The sequence below is a fragment of the Salvia hispanica genome, chromosome 1 (assembly GCF_029641045.1).
Source record: "Salvia hispanica isolate PSC_SH4W2 chromosome 1, Shi_PSC_v1, whole genome shotgun sequence".
Lineage (NCBI taxonomy): Eukaryota > Viridiplantae > Streptophyta > Magnoliopsida > Lamiales > Lamiaceae > Salvia > Salvia hispanica.
The window spans coordinates 52,473,728-52,501,517 of record NC_142692.1 but is presented as its reverse complement, the minus strand read 5'-3'; the positions used below and the strand labels follow the sequence as shown (position 1 = coordinate 52,501,517).

The 27,790-nt window shown below is 35.6% G+C and overlaps 1 protein-coding gene and 1 long non-coding RNA gene across 2 annotated transcripts; one reads left to right on the top strand and one right to left on the bottom strand.

Moving 5' to 3' along the window:
* Positions 1-294: 294 nt before the first annotated feature.
* Positions 295-2,550, bottom strand: LOC148934115 (uncharacterized). The gene is made up of 2 exons (XR_016135588.1): positions 2,386-2,550; positions 295-908 (listed from the first exon to the last, which is right to left on the bottom strand). It is a non-coding gene; the product is annotated as an uncharacterized LOC148934115 (long non-coding RNA).
* A 14,200-nt stretch (positions 2,551-16,750) lies between these two features.
* Positions 16,751-19,592, top strand: LOC148934114 (uncharacterized). Its single transcript, XM_089062193.1, has 3 exons — positions 16,751-17,461; positions 19,169-19,300; positions 19,578-19,592. The coding sequence occupies exons 1-3, from the start codon at positions 16,751-16,753 to the stop codon at positions 19,590-19,592; spliced, it is 858 nt and encodes a 285-aa protein (XP_088918319.1).
* Positions 19,593-27,790: the final 8,198 nt, after the last annotated feature.

Genomic DNA, 27,790 nt, shown 5'->3' with positions numbered 1-27,790 from the left:
TACCCTTCTTTTCATGTATAATCGGTTAGCTAGAGACTTACTGTAACGCCCCGAACTCTTTAAAACGGGTGACGCTACCAAAATACTAAAATGCTAATTTATTTTATTTTTAAAATTCAGAATTTAAATGGAAATAAGAAAAACGGAAACAATTTTATAAACTTAAAAGGAAAATCATCATTGACATATTTTTTTTTTTTATATATATAAAACAATTTAAAGAACACTAATAAGAATATTTTTCCAACATCTGAAACATGTGTATATAGATATCTAAACCAAAATGTATCACTATGTTAAAAATATAGATACTTCATCCAGTATTCCAACCAAAATAAAATATCCTGCTTAATCGGATTGAAACCTACATCATTCAAAATATAGTAGCATAAAAGTTATCAAGTTTACTCTCCAAACAATTCACTTTTACCCAAATACCAAAGGGTCTACTAGTCAAACATAGCGGCTGGGAGATTGTGGACCACGTTGAAAGCTGCCCCGTCATCGACTCCTTAACCCGAAAAACATTAAATAACGGGGGTGTGAGTATGCAAGCACACTCAGTGGGGAATACGTTGCAAGCAGTTATAACCAATTGTGTAATGAATCACAACATAATGAACCATCTCAATTTTGCTGACATCTATATGAGACTAGTCTCGGTCCCTCGTGGACCTGACCCCTCGTGGGCTGTTGGTGGGCTGTCAGCGACCCATATGATCCCTCGTGGATCTGACCCCTCGTGGGCCCATAAGCTCATATGAATGACGCACGACACAACAATGATTAAAACCATGTAACCACCACGCTTACAGATAAAGTAAACCCCACCTCGAAAGCAGAAATTCGAAATAACCTCCTGAAGCTTGGTTTAGGTTGTCCATCCTCGAGCCTTGGATGCGCCACCCCTAGCACTTAAGCATTTAAACTTAGTCTTTAAACTCTCAAACTTAGACTTGACAAATTAAACTCATTTTAAACTTGGAACAACTTAATCTTCTATTTTAAAACACATAACCGATCAAGCATAGCAAAATAACTTCCAAATAAAACAAGGAATCATAATCCACTTTTAAGCAATTCTTTTATCCAACAAAAAAATTAACATAAGCTTTAACACCTACACAATTTCATTCAACTCACAACACACTCCATTTTAATAAACTACAACAATAAATCCAAACAAACCATCAAGTATAAAAGCTGTCAACTACTCGTACGATCAACTGAAATAAACCACAAAACAATACAAAATGGTATTAGACAATTCCAAGAAAAATCACACATCCTCCCTACATCATTATTTAAAGCATATCTCAAGTTCATAATCATCTCACTCCAATAGATTACTCAAAAAGGAAATAACAAAATCATGTTTTTACGATTTTCAGTTACTAAACGTGGCAGGAAGCACTAACTTAGAAATATCATTCCAATTGACTCGTAAGTCAAAAATCAACAAAACCAATTGCAAAAGCAACATATTACAGTTAGGTTTATGAGGATAAATTTTGAGCTTGAAATTCATTTTCGTTTAGGATATATGAATAATTTTCAAGAACCTGCCAGAAACAGGGCAATCCTTTTAGAAAATTCATAATAAATCCATATGAACTTGGTTGAAGCTGAATTTTGGTGACATTGTAGAAGACATCTAAGGATAACTTCTGGTAAAATATGAGCCGAAAATGAACTCTTTTGGTCTGTCAAATAATCCCCGAAACCTATTGTTTAAACAGTGTACTTATTGACAATCAAAAGCTTTACTCCAAAGTTCAATTCTTTAGTTCTAAAATAAAAGTATAGTTTCAAATGGACCAACAAAATCAAATTTAAGCACCCACTTTGTTCTAGGGTTTCAATAAATCATACTACTAACTAAAACAAAGTTCTAACTCAAGCTATCAATTTATACAATTCCACCTCAACAATCAAACAGAAAAAAATAGCTAAACTAATCAAAATAACTAAAATCCCCAATTTAGAGCAGTAGATGGCGGTCTTGGGGAAATCCATCTTCTTCGATTGCTGCTATATGTGGGAGTTTAGTAGGTGAAATGTGTGTACAGAGAGGGTAGAGCTTGAGAGAGATATTTAGTGTGTGTATGTCGGTGCTAGAGTTGTGTAGCATAAGTGTGTGTAGAGTCTTCTAGATGAAACGTGTGATTGGGTTTAGGAAAAGGATTTAGTTTCTCATTCCATTTTCTTTCTTTCTTTTTTTTTTCATCAAGGCATAATACACACACAATTATATAATTTAAACATAATTAACACACACACATAGAAGCAATATTAAATTATGAGAGACATTAATCAAACTCTCTATTTTTCTACTTTCCTTTCAAATCTCATAAATCAATTAAATAAAAAAATAAACACTTAAACCTTAATAAATTTGCTAGGGCGCATCCTCGGTCTTAGTCGGACAACCTGTAAAACATTTTGAAAACAAACTCATTAGTTCAAAACCTTTACAATAATCAATTGACAAATTAAAATTCAAAAATCCTTTTGAAAATTCCAAACATATAATATTTTTATTTTTAAAAAGATACGAGGTATTACACTTACTACAATAGATCTCATCTAACCTCTCAAGAATATCAGCAGCGGTCTTTTGTTCTTGAATTTCTCTCAAAACCTTATCGCCAAGGTTCAAGATTACTGCACCATAGGCCTTGAGCTGCATCTCCACAAGTCTCGCCTGTGCCTTTTCATTAAGAGCAGGTGCCTTCCCCTTATCCTCGGGATCAGGCTTCTCCAAGACTGCTGCGCACCCTTTCTCAATCAGAATCGCCTTAATCTTCATCTTCCACAGGCCGTAATCATTTTTGCCATTGAACTTGTCTGATTCAAGACGCATCGCCATTATCGATCAAAAAACTCGTCGGCCCTATGTTCCCACGGACGGCGCCACTTGTTGGTGTAATCGTTCGGAGCAATTGAGCAACGAGGTGAAGAAACGCGAATAAGAGAATGTAGGTGAAAGAGGAATCTTGTTTATTGCTGGGAAAACATTTCTCAAGAGTGCCTGATACAATGAATATTGAATTAGGGATTCAAACCCCTTTTTCTATTCAGTTGGTGTAAATCAACTAAGAAGAGGGAAAACCAATTAACAGTTGTGATCTAATCTATCTTACTTGCACAGATCTAACGGCTGACAATTAGCCTACACATTTGAATTAAAATCGCATTTTATAGTAGCAACTTTACCCTGCTTGAGTCAGCCTCTGCTCAAAACTGAGCTCAAACCAGCAGTCAACAAAGTCAACACATGTGAAAGCCGAATAGCAAGAACAACAAAACATAGTAGCCTTAAAAGTAAAAAAAACTTTGTCTTAAAGTGGGAAAATACCTCCAGTGTTGTAATCTTCATCAAGGGCCCAAAATGCTCATCAGACGGCTGCACATTCTCTCGAATCCGTCTATAGCAAGAGCCCTACAACAATAATAAAGAACATGGTTTTGACTTATACTAATAGGCTGGCCAATTAAGCACAAGCATAAATGATAGTAGTATAAGTTAGTTCTATAATAAGGATGAATAATTCAATTGCTTTTGATATTGTAGCCACTTTTGCAAGCTCTAGTTCTATTTCTGAAGACAATCTCTTTTTGCGCGAGTGAGATCCTGAGGATCTATAGAAGGTGGTCTACTGTTTATGCACAAACACAAAACAATAAATATGGCATTAACCACATTAAAATAATACTTCCTCCGTCGGCCATTAGGAGAGCCATTGACTTTTAAGCACTTTTCTCTATATTATACTCCCTCTTACTTTACCATTTCTCCACTTTAACTATTTATTACTCCCTCTGTCCCCCATGTCCACTTTAGTTACGGCACGGTATTTAAGAAATGTAAAGAAAAGTGATTTAAAAAGGTTAGTGGAATATGAGTCCCATTTTTATATATTAGTTTATAGAGTAAATGTCAATTTTGGGCCTAAACATATGAGCGATATACGAATTTGGTCCAAAACATTCACTTTTTGAAAAATGGATCCATAACAAATGTAGTTTGTGTTGATCCGGTCCATTTTTAACGATTCCGTTAATTTTGACGGTCAATCGTCGATTAACAAAAATTGTGATCCGATTAGGCTTAATCTCGGATTATTAGCCATTAATTATTGCAAATGTTCAGGACGTATTTGATATTGATAGTGAATATGTTGGACTAGTTTGACGGTATTTTGTTCTATTTTTCTACTTCATCTTCGACGACATTGTAGTCCATAATGCTATGTGGATGTTTCAAATCCAGTTTCAAAACCTTAATATGCATTTCAACATTGTCGAAATTCAGGAGCATAGATTCAGGGGCTTACATTCAAGATACAAAATTCAAATGTCTAAATACAAAATAGAAATTCAATTGCTTCGTCGGAAACAACAACTGAGGTTGACGATGACGGCTTCGTCTCATTGATGGGCCGCCGCTGTCGCCGAACCTCTTGCAACAGTGCGACCTCTCCATATCCGACAAGTCGACGGGTTTTGGACCAAGTTGCAGAGAAAGAAAATTAGGTTCTTGGTGGTATGGGAAAGAAGAAATGAAAGAGAGGGATAATAAAAAAACAGATGAATTTGATTCATGTTGTTCATGTTTTTATTGAAGGGTTTTCTATTATTCAAATATTTCAGAAATTTTTTTAAAAAATAAAAAATTAGCTACAGTAATAAAAAATGGATACTCTGGTCAACAAAACACTAATTAATGGTTGACCATCGGAAATTGACGGAACCGTCAAAAATAAGGACAGGATCGACACAAATTTCATTTGATATGGACTCCTTTTTCAAAAAGTGAATGTTTTGCACCAAATTCATATATCGGTCATATGTTTAGGACCAAAATTGACCTTTTCTATTTTCAATAACTATGATTTAGTAGTACTATAATTCATAGTTTAGATATAAACAAATTTTAATCAACGTTGTGCCGACCTAATGAGCATGTCTCGATAGTTTGACAACTTTAGATACAAAAAAATTTTAATCAACTACAACTTACACTAAATTACACTCCTTTGGCACTCATTAAATGTCTCTATCTCCTTATTTGGACAGTTCTCGATAAATATCTCATTTTATTTTTATCATTTTTTGTAATGGTTCTTACATTCCACTGACTCATTCTTACTCACATTTCATTACAAAATTAATATATAGGGATGTTAGTGTAGCCTGCAACCCGTGGCCTGGCCCGAATAGCCCGCCAAATTTATATAGTTAGGGCTGGAAATTTCTAGCCCGATACAATTAAAACTCGATTAGCACGCAACTCGTTAGGGGCAGACTGATACGCTCGGATTTTGCACTGTTTTAAGGCCAGTATTTGGTCCGTTTTTATTGTCAAAGTTGTATTACATGTCCATTATTTGCATATTTAATCTATTTTGGTATTTTAACATATTTTGTGAGAAATGTGCATATTTGAGCCTAAAAAGGGAGTTAAAACGCGAAGTAGGAAATCTGGAGAGCTTCAGGTAGCGTCCGGCAACCGCCGCAACACTTCCGGCGACCGCCGGCGCTTAGTGGAGACAAAGACACACCCGGCGACCGCCGGGAAGTGTGTGGTGACCGCCAAAAGGAGTCAGAAGCTTCTGGAAATCCTGAAGTCCGATCAGGGCGTTCTACACGCCATTCTCTTAGTCTTGAAAAGAGCTTCAAGATGGTACCAAGATCACCTCAATCAGAATTCTGTGGAGAGAGTTATGGCCGTTCTACCAAAAGTCGCGCAAAGCTGCCAGCTGCAGTCTAGGCGGAAATTTAAAGAAGGAAAGAAGATATTACCTTGTGAATCCAAATCTTTTCCTTCTACTATGGGGAACGAAAATTCCATCTTTCCTATTGCTTGGAGGAGACTTTTTACCAAATTTAAATCCTTCTCAAGCCTATAAATACCCTATAACCTAATTCATATTATTCACCAATCTTAGAGCCTTAATTCCATCCCCTACCTTACACATAAATTCCTCCATCTTCTACAAGGAGCATAGAATTCAAGGGAGATCAAGCAAGAGAAAGATTAATTCTTCCGGGTTTTATCTAGTTTTTGTTAGATTGAACATGTCTTATTTTGCTTATATTTACTTAGATTATATGTCTATGGATAGCTAAATTTATAGAATCCTAGGGATGAAAGTAATTGACTCTATGTAGTTCTTTTTATTTTGTTTAATGTTCAGAACTCGTTTTACTTTAATTATTCCTAGGTTTATATTTAATTGCTTGGTTGTTACTTTGATTTTTGTTAATCTCTTATCAGTGATGACTTTGAATGGTTTATATTTTATGTGTCAATGCAATATTTGTGACATGAGTGTTGATACACGATAGGAATAACACCTAGTAGAGCTTGAGTCGGATGAACATAGAACTACATAATTAGAATTACTAATGAGTTGATAAAATCACTACCCTAGGATTCCCTTGTCTCATCCGTTTTCTCAAACCAAGTTACCTGCAAACTGCGAAGTTGTTTACTGTTTTCATTTAATTGCTTTCTTTACTTGCTTTTATTTTCTGTTTTTCTTAGTTTAATTAAATTTCAACTTTGTGTCCAAATAGTATTTGAGACTGAGTATGTGGTAGACAGTTTGTAAATTTATTCCATGTGTTCGATATCCCGGTATTGACCTTTGGCTATACTAGATCTACCCTGTATACTTGCAGGTATTTTTAGTGCTAATCAAAAGTGCATCACAGACCCGAAAACCGGATGGGCTGGCCCGAAAACCCGATAAAATTTCTATTATTCAATTTTTCTTACTCCTAATTTGACACTTTATTGATTAATTTTATAAATATAGATAACTAAAAAAATAACTTTCAATTTTATATTAAATATAAAAATTATATATTGAATTTTTATTAATATAAAAATTGATAAATAAATTACAAACTTCAAATTCACCAAAAAAAAAATATTTATATTTCTAAAACATGCATTAAAATTTCACGAAATATCTCATATATTAGCATTTTGATCATGTATATGATTGTGTTTAAGCATATATCCAGATTTCTCATGATTAAATATTTTACATTTTATTAATATAACTAATTTTCATCATTATTTATTGGACTCATCGCATGTTAATCTTATCAGTGGCAATCCGATTAACCCGCTGGGCTAGCCCGAAACCCGAGCTTTTAGGGTTAGGGTTGAACTTTTGTAACCCGAAAGAATTCACAACCCGATTAGCTCGCACCCGATTGACCTGCTACCCAAAGGGTTGGCCTGAAACCCGATGCGCCGACCTGATTGACATCCCTACTAATATATAAAAGTACGACTCCTATTTCACAAAATTTTTCTACCTACTTCTATTCAGAAAGTATAACAATTTCTTATATCCCGCACGAGTCAAATATGAGACATTCACGCGATCAAATACCAGATATTTAATGGAGACCGGAGGGAGTACGTAATATAAAACATCTTAAACATAGCTTGAAAATACTAAATATATTATATACCTTGATTCAATGTAGTTATGTGTATAGGAAAAAGAAGGGATAACTTTTTTCCCACGATGAAGCGCAGTTTAGTTAGTAGAATGCTTTCCCTCTAACCAATATGAAAAAAAAAGGATGTCGTGTGCACATGTCCTTATAATTTAATTTATAAGTTAAGGTGTTAAATCCACGAGGAATGGTAGTATCTGTTATATATTGTTGCACCTAAAATAGTTGGTGATGTCTTCACGCTGTTAATTATGGTCTTATGGATTAGAAATTTAAATACAGGATATATAAAGACTGAACATAAAATAAGCAATATAATTAGGTAAACTGAACTATAGAATGGGCAATTTAATAGGCTGGACGACATGGACCAAAACAGAATAGTGACAAGAAACTACAACACTTAGTGAAAATAAGAAACTTTTGGGAATAATGCCTTAAAACATGCTTATAATTCAACAATGGTGATGAAATGACTTAAATACGAAATCAACTAAAACATGCAAAAATAAGAGCAACTAGACAATGAGAAATGACTTACTATTTGCTACTTGCAACACACGAAAGATTTTTTTCCCTATTTAAAATTCGAAATCAACAATATGAAAATGAGGAGCTTATAATTAACTTTAACACTTGGAAAGATCAAGAAAACAAGTTGCAAAAAGCCAAAAATGAAATCTAAAGAAGCTATATGCTACAAGCTAGTACTAAAAATACTAGCAACAAGTCAACAACTACAAATTTTAAACTTCCTTTTTTCTCAAAGGTCTTTAAATAGCTCCAATGTTCCTTAGGTAGAGAGTTAAGAGGTTGTGAAATAGTTCCAAAAACAAGTGATACAAAGAAGCTAAGCATTAAAGGCAATAAATACTACTACAAGCTTCACCCCATGATGAGCAAAAGATCATGCAACCTAAAGCTTGAGTTCGACTCCCTACTTAAAGATCATGGCCGATCCAACAGCTTAACAACTTAGTCTGTTAAAGCTTCTCCCTTCACATTCTTTGAATTCTAGTTCAATTTGCTTCCTTTTCGCATGTCGTCACCGGTCCGCATGTACCCTTTTTCTCCAACATTCGGGACCGATGCTCCATCCCCTGCCAAATAAGTAGGATGTGTGCATACGACACACATGGGAAAACTCTACTTTTATTTTCCTTTACAACAAAAGCACAAATAAACAATGAATGTGTAGTGTTATGCAAGTGGAATACATGAACACAACATGTTAAGGAACTTGGAAATCTATATACACTGCATTCTATGACCATAAGTAAGAAGAATGCCAAGTACTTTCGGTATGTAGATGCTGAATCAATTTGTAACAAAGCATATGAGAATTTCACCAATAGTCTCCACAATTACATTCACCACCCTCAATGTGGTGAAAACGATTACTATCACGTGATGGGCCAGCTTAACATTGCCACTGGAAAAGCAGCCAGATATCATAGTGCCGTAGGTGACCTCAGATTTGCGAGGCATGGAGTTGAATAAACACAATGCGGTGTCACATCGGCCATCGCGCAAATGGTTTCTGATAGCAATCGTGCATTTCACCATGTCTGAGTCCGCAAATTTGTTGATTTTGGCCTTCGCGGGGGCGTTTCTGGGCATCGCCGGTGTCGTACGATGGTGGTGTGGAGATATCTGGAACGCATAGCCACGAAACAACCTGATTTTGAGAAGAAATTGATCTAAGGATTTTGAATCGGAAATTGAAATGGAAGTGATTCAAGTGAATGAATATTCAATTTAGTTCACTTTAATCTAAATTCTAAACTCATGAGCTATGCATGAGCATTTTTATTTACTTTATTTTTCAGATGCATAGAGAAAAAAATATTGAGTTATACAAATAATAATATTAATAAGTACTCCCTCCGTCTGGCATTAGGAGTCCCGGTTTACCATTTTAGTCCGTCCGTCATTAGGAGTCCCGATTCACTCTCACTTTCCACTAATTCATTCTACTCACATTCCATATAAAACTAATATACTCCCTCCGTTCCATAGTAATAGAGTCATTTCGCCATTTTGGTACGTTCATAGTAATAGAGTCATTTCTCTTTTTAGTAAAAGTCAACATATTTTTCTACGCCTAGTTTACTCTCTCTTACTTTTTCCTCTCTTCATCTCTCTACTTTTTTTCATTTTCCACTTTATTCTCTCTTTACTTAACTCACCTAACACAATTTTTCTTAATCTCCGTGTCGAAAAGAAATGCCTCCATTACTATGGAACGGAGGAAGTATAAAAAGGCCTCACATTTCACTATCTTTTCTCACCCACTTTTCTCTATATTTCTTACAACCCGTGCCGAGCTCAAATGGGATTCCTAATGGCGGACGGAGGGAGTATGATACAAATATGCCACCATAGGTGTGTACTTAAAAAATAACTCAAAAATCACAACATCATTCCAACCATATGCTGCCACATGGCACTTGAGTATCGCCATCCATGGCAAGAGCATGGATGTGGGCCCGGGACCCATTTTTATTAATTTTTTACTCTCTGCTCTTCCCCAAGAGCACATCACCCACATCCACTGGCGGACACACATTATGGTGGGGGAGGGCTTAAGCCCTTCCCCAATTTTTTTTTTTTACTTTTTTAGTTATAAAATCTTATAATTTTATTATTAATTTGTGTGAATTAATGTGTAAAAGCCCCTACCAAAATAGAAAAGTATAAGAAAATTATTATCCCATACAAAATTTGAATATATAGCCCTTACTCTAACAAATTTCTGCGTCCGCCACTGCCCACATCCATGCTCTTCCGCAGGGACATGCTCAAGGGTCCCACCATTACATTATTTAATTTAAATACTTCAATTACTAAATAAATTAAAAATACTCGCTATTACAAATGTAAAAAATATAAAAATTACATAATTAAATCCTAAAATATAAAAATTACAAACTTAATATCCTAAAAAATAAAAATTACATAATTTAATCCTGAAAAAATAAAAATTACGTAATTAAAATCCTAAAAAATAAAAAATACATAATTAAAATCCTTCAAATTAAATATTACATAATTAAAGGCGAAAAAATACCCCCATGGAAGATTAGTTCTCCGGCCCTATTCCCAATGTTTGTCGGATACCTCAAGTTGCTCTGGAGACATGTAAGACGTCTCGACCATATTAAGTTGAGCCCATGGGCGAATCTAGTAAGAACACTAGAGGGGCATTTGCCCCACCTCAAATTTTTTACTTCATATATATATTGCCTATGATAAAATTTATTTCTTTTAATTTTTCACTAAATGCCCCTCCTCAAATCCTTAAATTTTCTTCATAGGTAAATTTGCCCCACTTCATATAAATTTCTGGCTCCGCCCCTGGTTGAGCCAAGAGGGTCCACAACGAGTTGGTGGGGGGTTGAGGTGGCACAAAGGGTGCGGGAGCAGGAGCGGCGCGACGACGCTTGGGCGCCGCGCGGCCGATGTTGGGAACTGATCGGGCCAGCTCTGGCTAGCCACTTCATCCTCGTCGGTACCGGATAGGGATATCGATCTCGACCATTTGCTGGAGGAGTGGGAGGAGGATGATACTCCTCCCTTATACTTCGGATGCACACGCACCTCCTGCCAAGCGTTGAGGTACTTGAATGGTTTGTAATGTTGGGATTGGTAGGTCGCCAAAGCGGCACTGATGATGTCAAGCTCGCACCTGCCGCTCTCCGCCGACCGCTCTTCCTGTAGGTAGTACCCTGGAACTTTTGGATTTCTTCGTTGGCTTCGAAGATGGCATTGCGCATCATACTCTCATTGCGCTCGATGGTTCCATCCGGTCGGTTTTCATTGTACCTGGGCGAGACGCACTACCGAAACCTATCTCCGCTTTGGTTCGTGTCAACCTCCGGATCTTCGGAGATTGCCAAATAGGCTTTATATAACTGATCCATCTCCCCCGGAGTGTACGGGGTGCGGACATGAGAGTCACCGCCACGACCCTGCTAGGGTTTGGTGCCCCTTGCACAGCGGAAGACTTGTACAAAACAAATAAATCAGACACGGATCAATTTGACCGATTATGCGATTAATCAATTCACATGTTACACAGATAATTGCATGCTAGAACGCAAATAATTCATGCTCAAAGAATATAAATCCTAAACATGATTTCAACGGTTTAGGGTTACCGATTTTGATTCTCCACGATGATCTTCAGTACTAGACCACGGATCTTCTAACTGGTTCTCGAACTGTATCTCGAGATTAGGGTGGGTTGATCTTATCAAAATACTAGGACTCGAATAAAAGAAGACAGAAATTCCTCACGGTGGAGAGCTGAAGAGAATTTTCAAGCTCCCCTAAAAATAGAGGGGGACGAAAATTTCTACGACTAATTAATTGTGTTCTGTCTCTCCTTTATTCTCCTATTTATATTAAGTTCATATTGGTCCCAGACAGGGATCTATAGAAGGTTTTGGATATGGGCTCCCCCAATTAGCTTTTTACTAATTAAATTGAACCCACAATTTAATACAAGCTTATATTGGAATATTACGAGCAACCACTATTCCATTATTTATATTAATTATTTTCCGCGCTTAAGATATAAATGTCCATTAATTAATTAATGTCTGCTATGGACTTAATTAATTAACATCTTATTAATTCCAAGAGTGGACTTAGCAAGAAACACTTATTTATTATTCATAGAGTAATAAAACTCCAACTCGTCAGTTTCCCGAATAATAAAACATTGTTCGAGCTCCTCTTGAGGACATTATCAAACGAGACTTATGTCACGCCTGCATTTTCTAAGGATAGAAAATACGATGAATCGCGACTAGGGGGTGATTAAAGAAGCGGGAAAGAAAGGGGAAAACAACGAAACTCGACCATAGCTCGAAATAAATGGGAATAACTCGATTAAAATTCATAGTATCTCAACTATCAACAACTCAAAGCAATAAAATATCTCATCAATAAATGAACTCAAAAGAATCAACAATCAGCGGAAGCATTCGAGAGAAGAATAATATTATGTATAAAGACATAATATATATTCGGAACATTTAAAAAAAACAAACACAAAACTTCATCAGCTTTGCTCAACACCCACCGCGCTCGTCACAGCTCAACCTGCACATTTTAAAAAAAATGCAGGGCTGAGTACTTGATGCACTCAGTGGACTCATGCCGAAAACATTTTATAAAAAGTATTTATCATGCCACCATTGAGTGACCTTGGGTTTTAACTTTAAAAAAAATACCCAAGACACTAAAATCATTTCCATCGTAAAATTTGACTGCAGTCATTTTCCCATAGATGTCTACCATATCTGATCTATTGATGACAAGGAATGTTGCACATTCCAAGTCACTAGACCGGCCGACCCAAAAGACGGCTCACGATCCCCATTGGTGTACACTAGCCCGAGTAGGGACTCACTCCCTAGTCAGACCCGAATTCGATTATCCATAGATGGCTAAAGCCACATCAGATAAGTTCCATAGATAAAATAAAACACGGCATGACAAATATTCACATCATTTTTACATAAAAGTATACTTAGGGCATTGCCCTTATTTAAAAAGAAAGCCCACCTCATTCACTTAGTTCATCAATCACTTTCTGCTCCAACCACCAACAATGTGCAAAGTTCACCCTTTGAAATAATATGATATGCTAAAATTAGACTTTGCAAAATACCAATTTTAAAAACAATGCATGCATCCTAAGTGTGTGACGCAAATTATCTTTCAGAAACTTCATACTAATAAAACAAACTCATCAATTAAACGCTAAAGTCCACAAACATACTTAAACTTTCGTTCATCACTAAACCAAAATAATCGCATTATTTAAATTCTCAATACACCAGAATTTCGATTCCTTAAAAATTAGAGCAGCTCAGTACCCAAACCTGCATCCACTAATTGAGTTTATATGGATCCAAACTTACAATTAAATAAATTAGGCCCAAGCATTTCCAATTAACTAGCCATGGCATTTAATCCACAAGAGAAGAAATTATACTCCCATCTGACTACACGTATCTCCCTCCTTAAGAAAACGAACCTTCTCCCTCCTTCTATTTCAAACATATCAGATTCTCTCTCTGCCTCTCGCCATTCTTCTCCAATTCACCGCCAATAAATTTCACTCTCTCCCTCTCCCTCACAAAACCCGAATTAGGAGACACCAAACTCTCTCCCTCAAATTCTCGTCTCCTTCTACCTCACTACAACACAGCTCCTCCGTCGCTGTCGCCGTGGAGTCCATCGCTGGCCTGAACAACTACAAACACCATCGTCTCCGTCGCTACTCTTTTCTCCCGGCAGGTCCGTCCCTCTCACCTTTTTTTCCCACTCAAAACTTATCTTTTTTTTATTTCACAGTTTTATTAAATTTCAGAGCTGATTGGCAAATGGCAAACGATTTGATTCAAAGAGGGCTAAAGCACTTCAAAGATAGGAATTAAAGATTGAAACATTATCAAGAAGAATCATTCCACAGTTCAGAAATTCAATTTGGTGGACTACCGTGAATGTATGGAACTATAACATGGAATTGAAGAAAAGATGACACCTTTGGGAGGAAGAAGATTTGCACAAGCAGAAGATATTAAAGATCACAACCCTCTCGGTTTCAAACTTTTGTGGAAGAGAAAAGCTGCACAAAAATTTTGGAACGGCGTCGATAAATGACTGGGATTATGTATATAGATATAGGGGTGCACTATAATGATAACCCCAATTTGTGTGATAACCCTATAACTAAATCTCCACCACACATTTTTAAAATGTGTGGTCTAGATTTAATCTAACAAAACTATCATTTTATCAAATAAAACTATCATTTTTGGATATATTAAGGGCAAAATTGTCATTTCGTTCTAAAATTTGGTGGGAAAGAAGGAAACTTGACAAAAACGCTCCATTCAATTTCTCTCATGCTCAAAACCCTGCATTCAATTTCTCTCACAATCAAACCCTCTGAATCGCGTTTCAAAGCATTCGAATCGAAGGAAAAATCATCCGATTCTGGAATATGTCGAAGGAAAACGCTCAAGCATCATCGAAGAAAGGTTGGATGAAGTTTATTACTTATTTCACTTTTGATTTTGCTCGATTTATCATTTTGCTGGAGATTTTCTCGATTTTTTTTAGATTCTGTAGTTTTTTAGTGTAGATATTTCTTATATTTATACAATATCGTTCATGCATGACAATATTGAGAACAATCTATATATTTAGATTTACATTTTGCTGTGTATGCTGCTGGTGTGTGTTTTTCTGTGTTTGTGTGTGTGTTTTGCTGTTTATGTGTGTTTTGTTGTGTGTGTGTTGCTATGTGTTTGGATGATCTGTTTAAATGTAGAAATTGTGTTTTTGCTTGATAAAATGATAGTTTCTGAAAATGATAAAATGATACTTTGTGAATAGTGTTTTGTTCTACTTAAGTGACAAGTTATGCCCTCTCTGCTTTTTTGAACTCATTGAAATTTAGAAAATGATAGTTTCAGAAGATAAAATGATAATTGCCCTTGATAAAATGATAGTTTCAGATTATAAAATGATGGTTTTACATTATAAAATGATAGTTTCATGGGATAAAATGATAGTTTCATGGGATAAAATGATACTTTATGTTTGTTTGTGTGTGTCCTGATGTTACTGCTGCTGTGTTTTTGTATGTGTGTTTGTGTTGCTATGTGTTTGGTTAATCTGTTTAAATATAGAAATTGTGCCTTTGCTTGATAAAATGATACTTTGGGTGCATAAAATGATAGTTTCTGAAAATGATAAAATGATACTTTGTGAATAGTGTTTTGTTCTACTTAAGTGACAAGTTATGCCCTCTCTGCTTTTTTGAACTCATTGAAATTTAGAAAATGATAGTTTCAGAAGATAAAATGATAATTGCCCTTGATAAAATGATAGTTTCAGATTATAAAATGATGATTTTACATTATAAAATGATAGTTTCTTGGGATAAAATGATAGTTTACATTATAAAATGATAGTTTCATGGGATAAAATGATACTTTATGTTTGTTTGTGTGTGTGTCCTGATGCTACTGCTGCTGTGTTTATTTGTGTTGTTGTGTGTGTCTCTGTGTTTTTGTATGTGTGTTTGTGTTGCTATGTGTTTGGTTAATCTGTTTAAATGTAGAAATTGTGCCTTTGCTTGATAAAATGATACTTTGGGTGCATAAAATGATAGTTTCTGAAAATGATAAAATGATACTTTGTGAATAGTGTTTTGTTCTACTTAAGTGACAAGTTATGCCTTCTCTGCTTTTTTAAACTCATTGAAATTTAGAAAATGATAGTTTCAGAAGATAAAATGATAGTTTCATGGGATAAAATGATACTTTGACTTTATATAATGACATAAACTGTTTAACACACTGAAATCTTTTGTTTATTAGGAAAGAACATTCGTGATGATGATGATGATGAACATAGAACATTAGCAGAAGAAGTAGAACATATAAAAAATAAGAAGAAAAGAAAGAATGATGATGCAACTGATGGTAAGACAGCTTCAAAGAAGGGCAAGAAAAAAGTTGTTGAAGATAGTACAGTCATTAAGACAGCAACTTTGGCAGGAAGAAGGAATACTGACTTCTTCGTTGACATGCTTGAATCTCTAAACGAGAATCAAAGAAGAGCTGTTCGAGAGATTGGGTTTGGCGCACTCCTAAACTTCAATATTAGAAGTTTCCCAAGAGCACTGGCGTATTATCTGATCTACAACTTTAACCGTAAAACTTCATCAATTGAGTTGAACAGTGGGGAATCACTTTTTTTAGATGATGAAGATGTTCACATAACTCTTGGGTTCCCGATTGGATCTTTACCTATCAATAAAAGCAAATTTCAGAAAAATACCCACATCGAAACTGAAATTGCTAGATTCTGTAAAGGTGGAGAGAAAAAAAATGGTGCCAAAGGATGTTGTAGAGCAGATGGAGAGAGACAAAGAAGGTGGTGAGTTGTTTAAATGGACTTTTATGGTTCTCATGGAGTATGCCTTGATTAACACTCCTGCTGATGGAAATTTGAGGCCAAAAATTTTAGATTACATAGCTGATGTTAAGAATATCAAACAATACAATTGGTGTAGCTATGTCATATCTAGATCGAAGATATTTACCGGGCCAGTTATCTTTGTAGTGGTAAGAATATATTTGTTTTCCATTGTCTATGAATCTATTTACAGAAAAACTAATATTTAGTTTTTGTTTAATGAAGGCTTGTTACGTGGACAGGATTGTCTTTGAAAAAAAAAATGGTGCCAAGATGTTTTCCAACAGTGAAAGGATGGACTGCCGAACTGTTGAAAGAAAGACAAAGAGCAGAAATAGAGAATTCAACATTTGGTCTGGTTCATAAGTATGACCGATATAAAAAGCAGCCACATGAAGAAAATGACGAAGATGACGAAGATGATGAATCTCAAGATGTAGAAGGTAGTGAATGGGAGAATTTCATAAATGAATGGAACGGAGCTGCAAAGGATGTTAAAGCCTCAATGTTGAAGATGGTTGATGTCCTTGAAGCAGAGCCGAATAAACTCAGGAATCTCAATAGCTTTAAGATAATCTGTGATACAACGAGAAATGCAATGGGATTGAGAGAGGAAGGTGTGCAGCATGTTATAGAAAGTCAGGATACAATGACACAGGCTATAAACAATGATGAAACTGATGATCCTGAATGGATTGATATCATGATTGAGTTAACTAAAGCTGCTGAGAGGACATATATACTGAAAAATAGGAAGGAGTTCCCTACCTTCACTCTGATACTTGAATGTGATGACAGTCCTAATGAGAATCAAGAATTTAATCGGGAAAAGGATATGGAGCAGGAGAAAGATGGTGAGGTGGAAAACGAGCAAGAGAAACAGAATGAAAGCGAAAAGGAAATGGCTAATAAAGCAGCTGGAAAAGAAAAGGAAAAAGTTTCAGAGAAAGAAGTTCAGAATGAAGAATATGAGGTAACTTTTAAAAATGATAGTTTAAGTACATAAAATGATTGTTTATATGGTTAAAATGATAAAGGTTTGATGATGTTTTTTGGTGGTTCTGTTTTATTTGAAAACTGATACTTTTGCATCATAAAATGATAGTTTAAGCGGATAAAATGATACTTTTGCATGATAAAATGATAAAATGATAGTTTCGGGGAATAAAATGATAGGTTCTGTGAATAAAATGATACTTTTGTTTCATAATGATAGTTTTAGATTTTTGGCTGATAATGTGATAGTTCCTGTAGGTAAAATAGTATCCCTTCTGTCAATAACAATTTATATTTTTTTTAAATGAAAGCATGACAGAGTTGATACCATAATATCCACTGTCATGAAGGATATCCACAGAAATGATGGAGTTTTAAAACAGAGAGAAGAAAATTTGAATAAGGAGAAAGTGGTTTCTGAAGAAGATGATGAAGTTTTAAAACAAAGAGAAGAAAATTTAAATAAGGACAAAGGGAAGAAGATGGTTTTTCAAGATCCTCCAGTTGAAAAGGAGAAAGTGGTCAGAACAACAAAGAAAATTGTTGAAGCAATGTGCTCTCCCTACAATGTCAGAGCAGTAAATCTGAAAGGAAAGCTGAATAAAGAAGAGAGAGAAATAATGTACTGGTTGATGGCAGATGAAGAAAGTGAACAGTAAGTTTTGAATTACATAATTATATTCTTATTCAGTTCTTTTAACTAACATTAAATATGAATTTGAAATCAGTTATGAGGTAGTTTATGAGAACGACAAGATCACATTGTTCAAGATTGACTTCCACAGCCTTGCTCCACGTACATACGTCAGGATCAACATCATAGATGCATGGGTTGTGTTCCTCAACCACAATGAAAAATTCAAATCAAAGGCATCACCGAGTCGTCTTTTCATCAACACCACACCTACGGTACAGTAAACGATTAAATAAATAATAGTATTACATTAAAAGTTAAAATATATTTACAAAAATGTAAACATGACAGATTTACAACATTACTGCAAGGAGATCTGGTTGGACTGAAGCAGAGAGTCGAGAAAGATTTTGCTCAAACTTGAATGAATTTGTGTCAAAGATTGAAAATTTCAAATGGGAAAATTATGACCTGGTAAGTAATAATTAGATATACATTACAGAACAGGGGTGCGTTATAATGATAACCCATATTTATGTGATAAGCTAATAACCCTATCATTTTATGGGTCAAAAGTATCATTTTTACTAAAAATGATATTTATACATGATAAAATGATATTTTTCGTCCATAAAATGATATTCTGTTCTATAAAATGATACTTTTCTTCCATAAAATGAGGGTTATTAGGTTATCATCATAAATATGCGTTATGATATGATCACATCCCTTACAGAACAACATACCTATATTTTTGAAAATGACATTTATATATAATGTTTTGAAAATTAGATATTCTTTCCGATCTGGGCGTATGAACATTATTATATCATCTGCTTCAATCTCAAAATGCAAATGATGGATGTGATTGACAATTCTCTGGTTAGTGAAGATTTACTTGAGAAGAAATATGAAGATGCACCAAGTACTCTGGTATGTTTAGTTAAATGCATTCAATATTTACTAGTTAAAATGCATTGAATATAATTCAGTATGGAACATAATATAATTTTTAATCAACCTCATGTATGTTTTGTGTTATTTGAATAGAGAAATTTCTTTCGAACTTATCTTGGAAATGGAGTCAATCCATCAATGGGAAGAACTGTCAAACTGTCAAAAACCAGATACATGAATATGCCATGGCAGAACGATACAAATAAAGTTGACTGTGGAATTTATGTGATGCGCCATTTGGAGACTTACATGGGTGGTCCTGTTCGTAACTGGAGGTTTAACGAAGAAGGGAACAGAGTCTTTCATAAAACTCCGTGCCAGATATACTGAAGCATTGCTTATTGGAGATACTAACAAGAAGGCTTTTGAGACACTTACAATGATAAAGAAGAAGTTTGAGAATGACAGCAAAAAAGGAGAAATTGATGTTGAAAAGATGATCAGAGAATTTAAACCCCTTGTATACTAACTTATATGACTTGATAATAGCGTTTTGTAATAGTGGTTTCGAATATAATCACCCAAAATTATCATTTTATCTGCTGCAAGTATGATTTTGTCATTTTATCAGTCAGAAGTATCATTTTATCATTTTATCTGCTCCAAGTATCATTTTTTCAGGTTAAAGTATCATTTTATCAGTTTATAAACAAAAGAATGATGTTATAAGCCAAAATGTCATTTTATGAGCCCAAAGTATCATTTTATCTACTGCAAGTATCATTTTGTCATTTTATTAGTCAGAAGTATCATTTTATCATTTTATAAGCCCAAAGTATCATTTTATTAAACAAAAATGTCATTTTATCAGTCAGAAGTATCATTTTATCATTTTATCTACTGAAAGTATCATTTTATCAACTGCGAGTATCATTTTATAATTTTATAAGTCAGAAGTATCATTTTATCAGCTTATATATCATTTTGTCAGATTAAAATATCATTTTATCCGTTGAGAGTATCATTTTATCAGCTTATATATCATTTTTCCAGCTTATACATCATTTTATAAGGTTATTGTCATTTTATTTGCTGCGAGTATCATTTTTTCAGGTTATAGTATCATTTTATCAGTTTATAAACAAAAGAATGATGTTATCAGCCAAAATGTCATTTTATACACCAAAAATACCTAAACTATATCAAATGGCTTCAATCTGTCTTCTCATTGACTCTACCACAATTTCTTGAATCATGACGACCCATCTCATGACATTTACCACACCGTCGTAGAGGCTTATTTGCTTTCCTTATTGCACTCTGCCTCTTTGCTACTTTTCCACTAGCTGATCCTTTGGTACTAACAACGTCTGGAGGATGTACATCAATTACATCAGGTACTGCCATTCCATAAAAATCCTCAACCATCTTCTTCTTTTCAATGACTGAAGGTGCTGCACAATTTCCAAATATATGCTGTTCCAAATCATCAAGACCAGCACTTAACAAAGACAAATGATCAATACTTCCTTCAGACTTTTGGACTAATCGATAAAAGTTGGAGAACAACTTTTTCTTAACTTCCTGCTTTTCATCCAAATCTGCAAGATAAAAGATAACATTATTGCAATAAGTACTATCATTTCTCTGACTGAAAAATAGAATTTTTACAAATAAGGTTAAAAATGGAACACACGTTCAAATGGTTGTTGTTCCTCAGATGGTAGACCATGTGCTGCCTTTAGTAAAGAGTTCTTCAACCACCTTCGACCAAAATATTTCTCAGGAATGAGATTAGCAGACTTATTCTTCAACAAACAAAATATATGACAGCATAACAAACCAATTCTAGAAAACTTCTTGCAACTACAGTCGAATGTGTCTTCCTTACAATCATACTTAACATCCAATGTTCTACCATATTGGTCCTTGACCTGATGCATCTTGATGTTATCCTCAACACTAGTTATAGAAACAATCTCACATACCATACTTATTTCCTGTTGTACATGTTTGAAAATAGAATCAGTGTAGATTGTAGATGCATGCTTCTCAATAGGCAATTGGGTTGACAAATCAGGAATAGTTGAGTAATCCAAGTAGTTCAATCGTGAATTGGCATTCCTTTGATCTCCCACAGCATAATTAAAGAAATTGATGAACTGTACAAGATTTGCACGTGGCTTTGTGTAGTTTTTAAAAAAGCTATTCTCCGATTCAGACATCGATGTAGTCCTAAGAAGCGACCCCATGGGAAAATCTCGAAAATAAGCAGGAACCCAGAAGTCTCTATCTTCAAACATTGATCCAAACCAGTGCACGTCTTCTAATCCATACCGTTCCATTATATCATTCCATATTATATCAAACTCATCAGGCTCTAACAAATCAGACCAAACACATGCATTCAACTCTTTTTGAAATCTTCATTACCAAGTAAAGATTTGGGCAACTTATCTGACACCTTAACCATGATATGCCACATAGACCATCGGTGCCTTGTTTGTAAAAGTACTTGTTGAACAACAAGTTTGATCCCCCAATCTTGATCAGTGATAATCAATTTGGGTGCTACCCCCATGCATCGAACAAAACAGCCAAACAACCAAGAATAGGATTCTCTACCTTCACTTGATAACAAGCCAGCTCCAAATGTAACTGGTCTAGAATGGTTATCTTTTCTAGTGAATGGAGAAAAAATCATGCAATACCTTCAGAATATAACATAAAAATGAATTATATTTATCATAAAATGGTTAAAATGATATAGGTTTGATGATGTTTTTTGGTGGTTCTGTTTTATTTGAAAACTGATACTTTTGCATCATAAAATGATAGTTTGAGCAGATAAAATGATACTTTTGCATGATAAAATGATAAAATGATAGTTTCGGGGAATAAAATGATAGGTTCTGTGAATAAAATGAGTATATTCTGAGTATCATTTTATCAGCCAAAAGTATCATTTTATTAGTAAGAAGTATCATTTTATCTACTGCAAGTATCATTTTGTCATTATATAATTCAGAAGTACCATTTTATAGCATAAAAATGAATTATATTTTCATGCATATAGAAAAGTATCATTTTATCAGCTATAACTATCATTTTATCAGCCAAAAGTATCATTTTATTAGTAAGAAATATCATTTTATCTACTGCAAGTATCATTTTGTCATTGTATAATTCAGAAGTATCATTTTATAACATAAAAAGTATCATTTTATCAGCTATGACTATCATTTTATCAGCAAAAAGTATCATTTTATCAACTGAAATATAATTTAATCAGCAAAAAGTATCATTTTATATCTATTAGCAACAAAAGTAATATACCTGTTAGTGTTGTATGTTGAATCAAATGAAATTACATCTCCAAACATATGATAATTTCGTCTTGAAATAGCATCAGCCCAGAAGAGTCTAGTTAACTTTCCATGAGATCCTATCTCAATTTCATAATAGAAGGCATCAGATGATTCCTTTTGAGAACGCATATAATCAAAAATCATTTGAGCATCTGAACCATCAATATTGGACATAATATCACGATAACCATTTCTAATATCAATAATATCACATCCAACATTTTCAGGTCCACCCATTATCTCCTTCAAAAGTTTGAATGTGAGAGTGGGACCAATATTACACCTGCCACAATCCTCCATAAACCTCCGATGGATAGGATCCAGATTGCGATTGGCCATCATAAAATGCCTATGCTCATCCGCAACCATTAAATGATTATGATACTCAACAAACTGATAAACCTCATATCATCTGCTCTTGCCATCTGAATAATATCTCAAATTGAGCTTAGCAAAATATTCACGCCTAAATGACCGACACCTACGCTTCTTAAAAGACACTTCAGTTGATTGGGATGCATGACCAGGTATAAAATTCTTAGAGCCTTGTCTGCTGCAAGCCAAATACTGCCACTTAGTAATACATTGAACTGATTTGTTACCCATTTTACGAATGCCAAAACCAACTGAACGAGCATAATGTTCATAGAAACCAACTGCTTCTACTAATGTATTGAATTTCATACCAATCATTGGCTTCAAAGCATCATCACAAACAGGAACGTACATACCTACAAATCAGTAAAAGTATTATTTTATCAACTAAAGTATAATTGGCAAAGTATCATTTTAATAGCCAAAACTATCATTTATCATCTGAAAATATCATTTTATCATTCAAAACATTTATTAATTGATCCATTCAATAAACTTGAGGTATAACACATAATCAGCAATACATAATATTAATCTAAAATCAAATTGAATACATGAAGCAAAACAATCAATAAACTAAAATATGAACGCAATCAATAAGCTAAATAATAGAGACTGATTGTTACCTTCGGTATTTCCTACAAACTCCATCGCAAAAATTTGTGACGGCAATTGAACAAGTAATCAATGAAAATAATGAATTATGCAAGAATTATGGAAACAAAATCTGAAGACTATGGAAAATGAATCAAATCGGAAGAAAATCTGGAGCCTATGGAAACAAAATAAGCGAGAAATATGGAAACAAAATCTGGAGCATATGGAAACAAAATCGCAGAGAAGAGGAGAGAATCGAAAATCGATGAGAAGAGCGTGAAATCTGGAGTGAATCTGGAGCGAAATTCAAAAATTAAATGAGCGAAATGACATATTTACCCTGTGCGCCTTTTTTTATTAAGTAAATCTAAGTTTGAATCTCAACCATAAGATTATAAAATATGTGTGGTCCAGATTTGGTTATAGAGTTATCATGTGATTTGAGGGTTATGATATGATCACATCTCTCTCTCTCTCTCTCTTTATATATATATATATATGGGTGCGTTAAAATGACAATACTCTTAAAATGACACTGTGACACCACGCTAGACTGCAATATTATATATGCTAGACTCACAATAGTATAAACGCTAGACATCAATCTACAACAATCTATAGATTGCAGTATAGCATATTGGATATTGCAGGTCGTGTTACCTTGCAGTCTAGAGTATTGGATATTTCAGTCTAGAATATTGGATGTTGCAGTCCGCGTAAATTTACCCTTGCGATTTTTTTATGATTGTCACATGGCAGCTGATTATTCGTCCACGTGTACAAATGATTGGCTAAGAATGGTGGTAGGTGTTATTTTAAGAGGGGTTGTCATTTTAACACATCCATATATATATATATATATAGGGATGTATTCAAATCCTTTTCATATCTTTTTTCCTTTTTCCTTCTTAATCCTAGCCCCACGATTTTGTTATCTGAGGGTTAGATTAATGCCACGTGTCATTTAATAATACACATTTTCATTCTAATAATGCACATCGGCTAATAATGCAACATTATAGACTAATAATGCACATTTTCATTCTAATAATGCACAACGGCCAATAATGCAACATTATAGACTAATAATGCATTGATCACAACCATCCAATTCAAGGATCCAAGGGCTGAGATTAAGAAGGAAATAGGACACTTAGGGTGTGCAAAGGATTCTAACGCACCCCTATATATATATATATATATATATATATATATATATATGGGAGCACTAGGGTGCCCCCTTATTTAGAGTCACAACGTACATCCAATCTGGTGCTGCCATGTGGCACAAAACATGCAATATTTTAAACACAAAAATGCAATCTAGTTGTATATGCATTTTCGAAGATTGCATTTTAGTTGTAGGTAAATTGCATTTTATAGTATTGAGTTTTGCATTTTCACATATATAAATGCAATCCTTTTATATATAAAATGCAAATTAAACAGTCAATATCTAAAATGCAAAACTTAACAATAAAAAATGCAATCTGCATATAACAAAAATGCAATCTGCCGAAATTTATTTATAGCTTCTACAAATATATATTGCATTTTAGTGTTTACAATATTGCATTTTTTTTGTCACGTTGCAGCACCAGATTGAATGTACGTTGTAACTTTAAAATTAGTTTTTATACTAGTACATCCCTATATATATATATTTTTTTTTTCCCCCGAACTTCGTCCAGCTTATACCTCCAAAAGATAGTAAATTCTTTTTTTTATTTTATTCCCTCCCCTGGACTTCTTCCAGCTTATTCCTTTATATATATATATATATAATATATATATATATATATATATATATATATATATATTTCTCCCTGATCATGAGATGGCAGCTCCTGTTTACACGTTAGCACTCAATGTTTAAGCTTATAGCTCACTTATATTATGGGGCTTCACAACTAGGTCAGCTAAGGCATTTTCTATCGTTCTTACGTCTTCCAAACCGATTTCAGCTTATTAAGGAAAGAGGCCTCAAAGTTGTAGTGCATCCTATCTTCAATTACTCTCAATAAGGGAATCTTGCCTTATTATTTTTACTAGTTCATGCTAAAACACATAAATCCTAAAAACTAACTAACTCCTAGACCTAGTGACTCTTACGCATGCTGAGCACAGATTGCACTACCTTCCCCCTCCCCGTCCCACTTCACCCCAGCTTGTCTCCAAGCTGTCCTAGTGAAGGGGGAAAAAAGGGAAGTTGGTGCACACAACAAAACAAAAACACAGAAACTAAAACAAATACCAACATATTAAAGAAACTTCTCAAACTTAGACCAGACACCGGGCTAAGTGGGAGAAGACACAATTACAAACGGAAAACAATCATGCTTAAATAAATAAAACTTTTCACACTTAGACCAAGGATTGGGCTATGTGGGAGAGTGCACAAATCAACAACTAAACACATGCTCAGCAATAAAAAATACACACAACAAAAGTTAGAAAAGAAAGAAAATAAAAACTGAAATGTAAATTTACTTGGTCATTGGGGGGTATCAATTATGAGTCTGGCCCCCTCGGGAGCCAGACTTGGGTGGTACGTTGGGGCGGTTCATCTTCACTTTCTTCTTTCCTGGCGACACAGGTTTCTCTTCAGCTATCACAGGTTGCTTTGACAAGGGCTTATTCACAGACACAGACGCTAGGGACGGCGATGCAGACGGGGCTACCACAGGCTTAGACGGGGGCGGGGTCGCTGGAGAGATGAACTGACTTGACCGGGCTGCCTGGCCGCATTACCGGGTCCAGGAGGCAACCTTTGCTGGGTCTGGGAGAAATTCCCCTCAAGCCACTCCGCCATTCTCTTCATTAGCTTGACCGCATCAAACATCCTTTCATTCTGGGCTGATGATCTCTCGGCCAGGATATCAATACTTCCCTTGATGGCCTGCAACTCCATTCTGGCCCCGCCTAGCTCCTCTCGCATCACTGCCATCTCCTTCCTCAGCTCTTCAACATCTGCACTCACCACGGCCTCTATGTATAAGAGCCCCTTGTTGAAGAAATACACCTCCTGGCCCTCCATGTATAAGAGCCCCTTGTTGAAGAAATACTCCAGGTTGAACAGCTCTGGGGGCTCGCACATCGTCACATCGGGTTCCGCCTTCCCTATCTTCATTATAAAATTGCGTTGAACATAGGCGCCCAGTAGATGGCATGTATACATTTGGCGGGAGGGGTTGGCAGTCATTTGGTGGCAGGCTTGGGCTAACCAGTAGCCGAGGTGGACCTTAATTCTCTTCGACATACACCAGGTGAAGTAGAGTTCGGTAGTAGTAAGGGTTGAACTTGCAGTACCCATGAGTTTGTAACCGACAAATTCTTGCGCCAATTGGAGGAGGTGGTTTGAGATATGGATCCCCTTTGACACAGTGGTCTTGAAGTTTCCACTTCTGCCATGTGTTATAGCCTCCCATGCCGATTGCGGTGTGAACCCCGGAGTGTTCCTCGGTGGGCCGAATATCCTGTCATTCCAAATCCCTTCATCGTCCTCTGCATTCGTAAACAATCCCATACGGAGGGACCACTCTCTAACACTCATCACATGCTCGATGTTGAACAGGCGGAAGGAGATGAAGTCAGCATCTGGGTCTGTAGTAGCTTTGAATCGGAAGGTGGAGAAGAACTCCCTTGCTGCTACCAGAGGCACCTCGTGCTCACTATGATTCAGCAACCACTCAAATCCGATGTCCTGAATATGTGAGAGGAACTCCTCCTCCGACTCAATGTGCTTCAAGGACTCTGAATCATATCTCTTGCCCGACTTTGCTAACTTCCCAACTGCGCTCCTTTCCTTGTAAGTCTGTGCTCTCCTAGAGTCATCAAACTTTGCCATGGATCCAAGTAGCTTCTTGGTGATCCATATTTCAGTACGCTCATAGTTGGGTATCTCTTCCTCCTCTAATTTCCTGGGCTGGGAAGTGGCCGCATGCTTTCCTTTGCGCTTGCGCTCCATAGCCACGCGATGTTCTTCCGCAGTATCTACTTCCTCGTCAGATCCAAGAGCGTCCTCCTCCTGTGCACTTCTCGCCCCTGGGGCAGGGAATCCCGATCCTCTGGACTGGTCGAGCTCATCTACCTTGTCCAGTGTGCTTCTTCGTGCCCTTCTCCTGGATCTACAATCCACCAGATCTACAATCTCCTGTAGCCCTCCTTCCTCGGGCTCCTGTACTACAGCTAAAACGGTAGTTCCTCTCCCACAGACATTCCTGGGGTTTCACCCTCAACAAAAAATAACGGGGTTTCCCCCTTTGAATTTTTCGGGGTTTCCCCCTCAGTAACTTGACCAGGGGTTTCCCCGATATAGATGTAAACGGGGTCCCCCTTTCAACATACTGAAACAGGGTTTCCCCCTAATAATTTCTTGGGGTTTCCCCCACAACAGAATTTAATACAGGGGTTTCCCCCTCCACACTCTTCTCCA

What these genes read in the sequence shown, in the direction of transcription:
- LOC148934114 (XM_089062193.1), top strand. Translation starts at nt 16,751, where the DNA reads ATGGTGCCAAGATGTTTTCCAACAGTGAAAGGATGGACTGCCGAACTG. An exon ending in TTCAGAATGAAGAATATGAG is followed by an intron (nt 17,462 to 19,168) that starts GTAACTTTTAAA and finishes TTATTTGAATAG; the next exon opens with AGAAATTTCTTTCGAACTTA.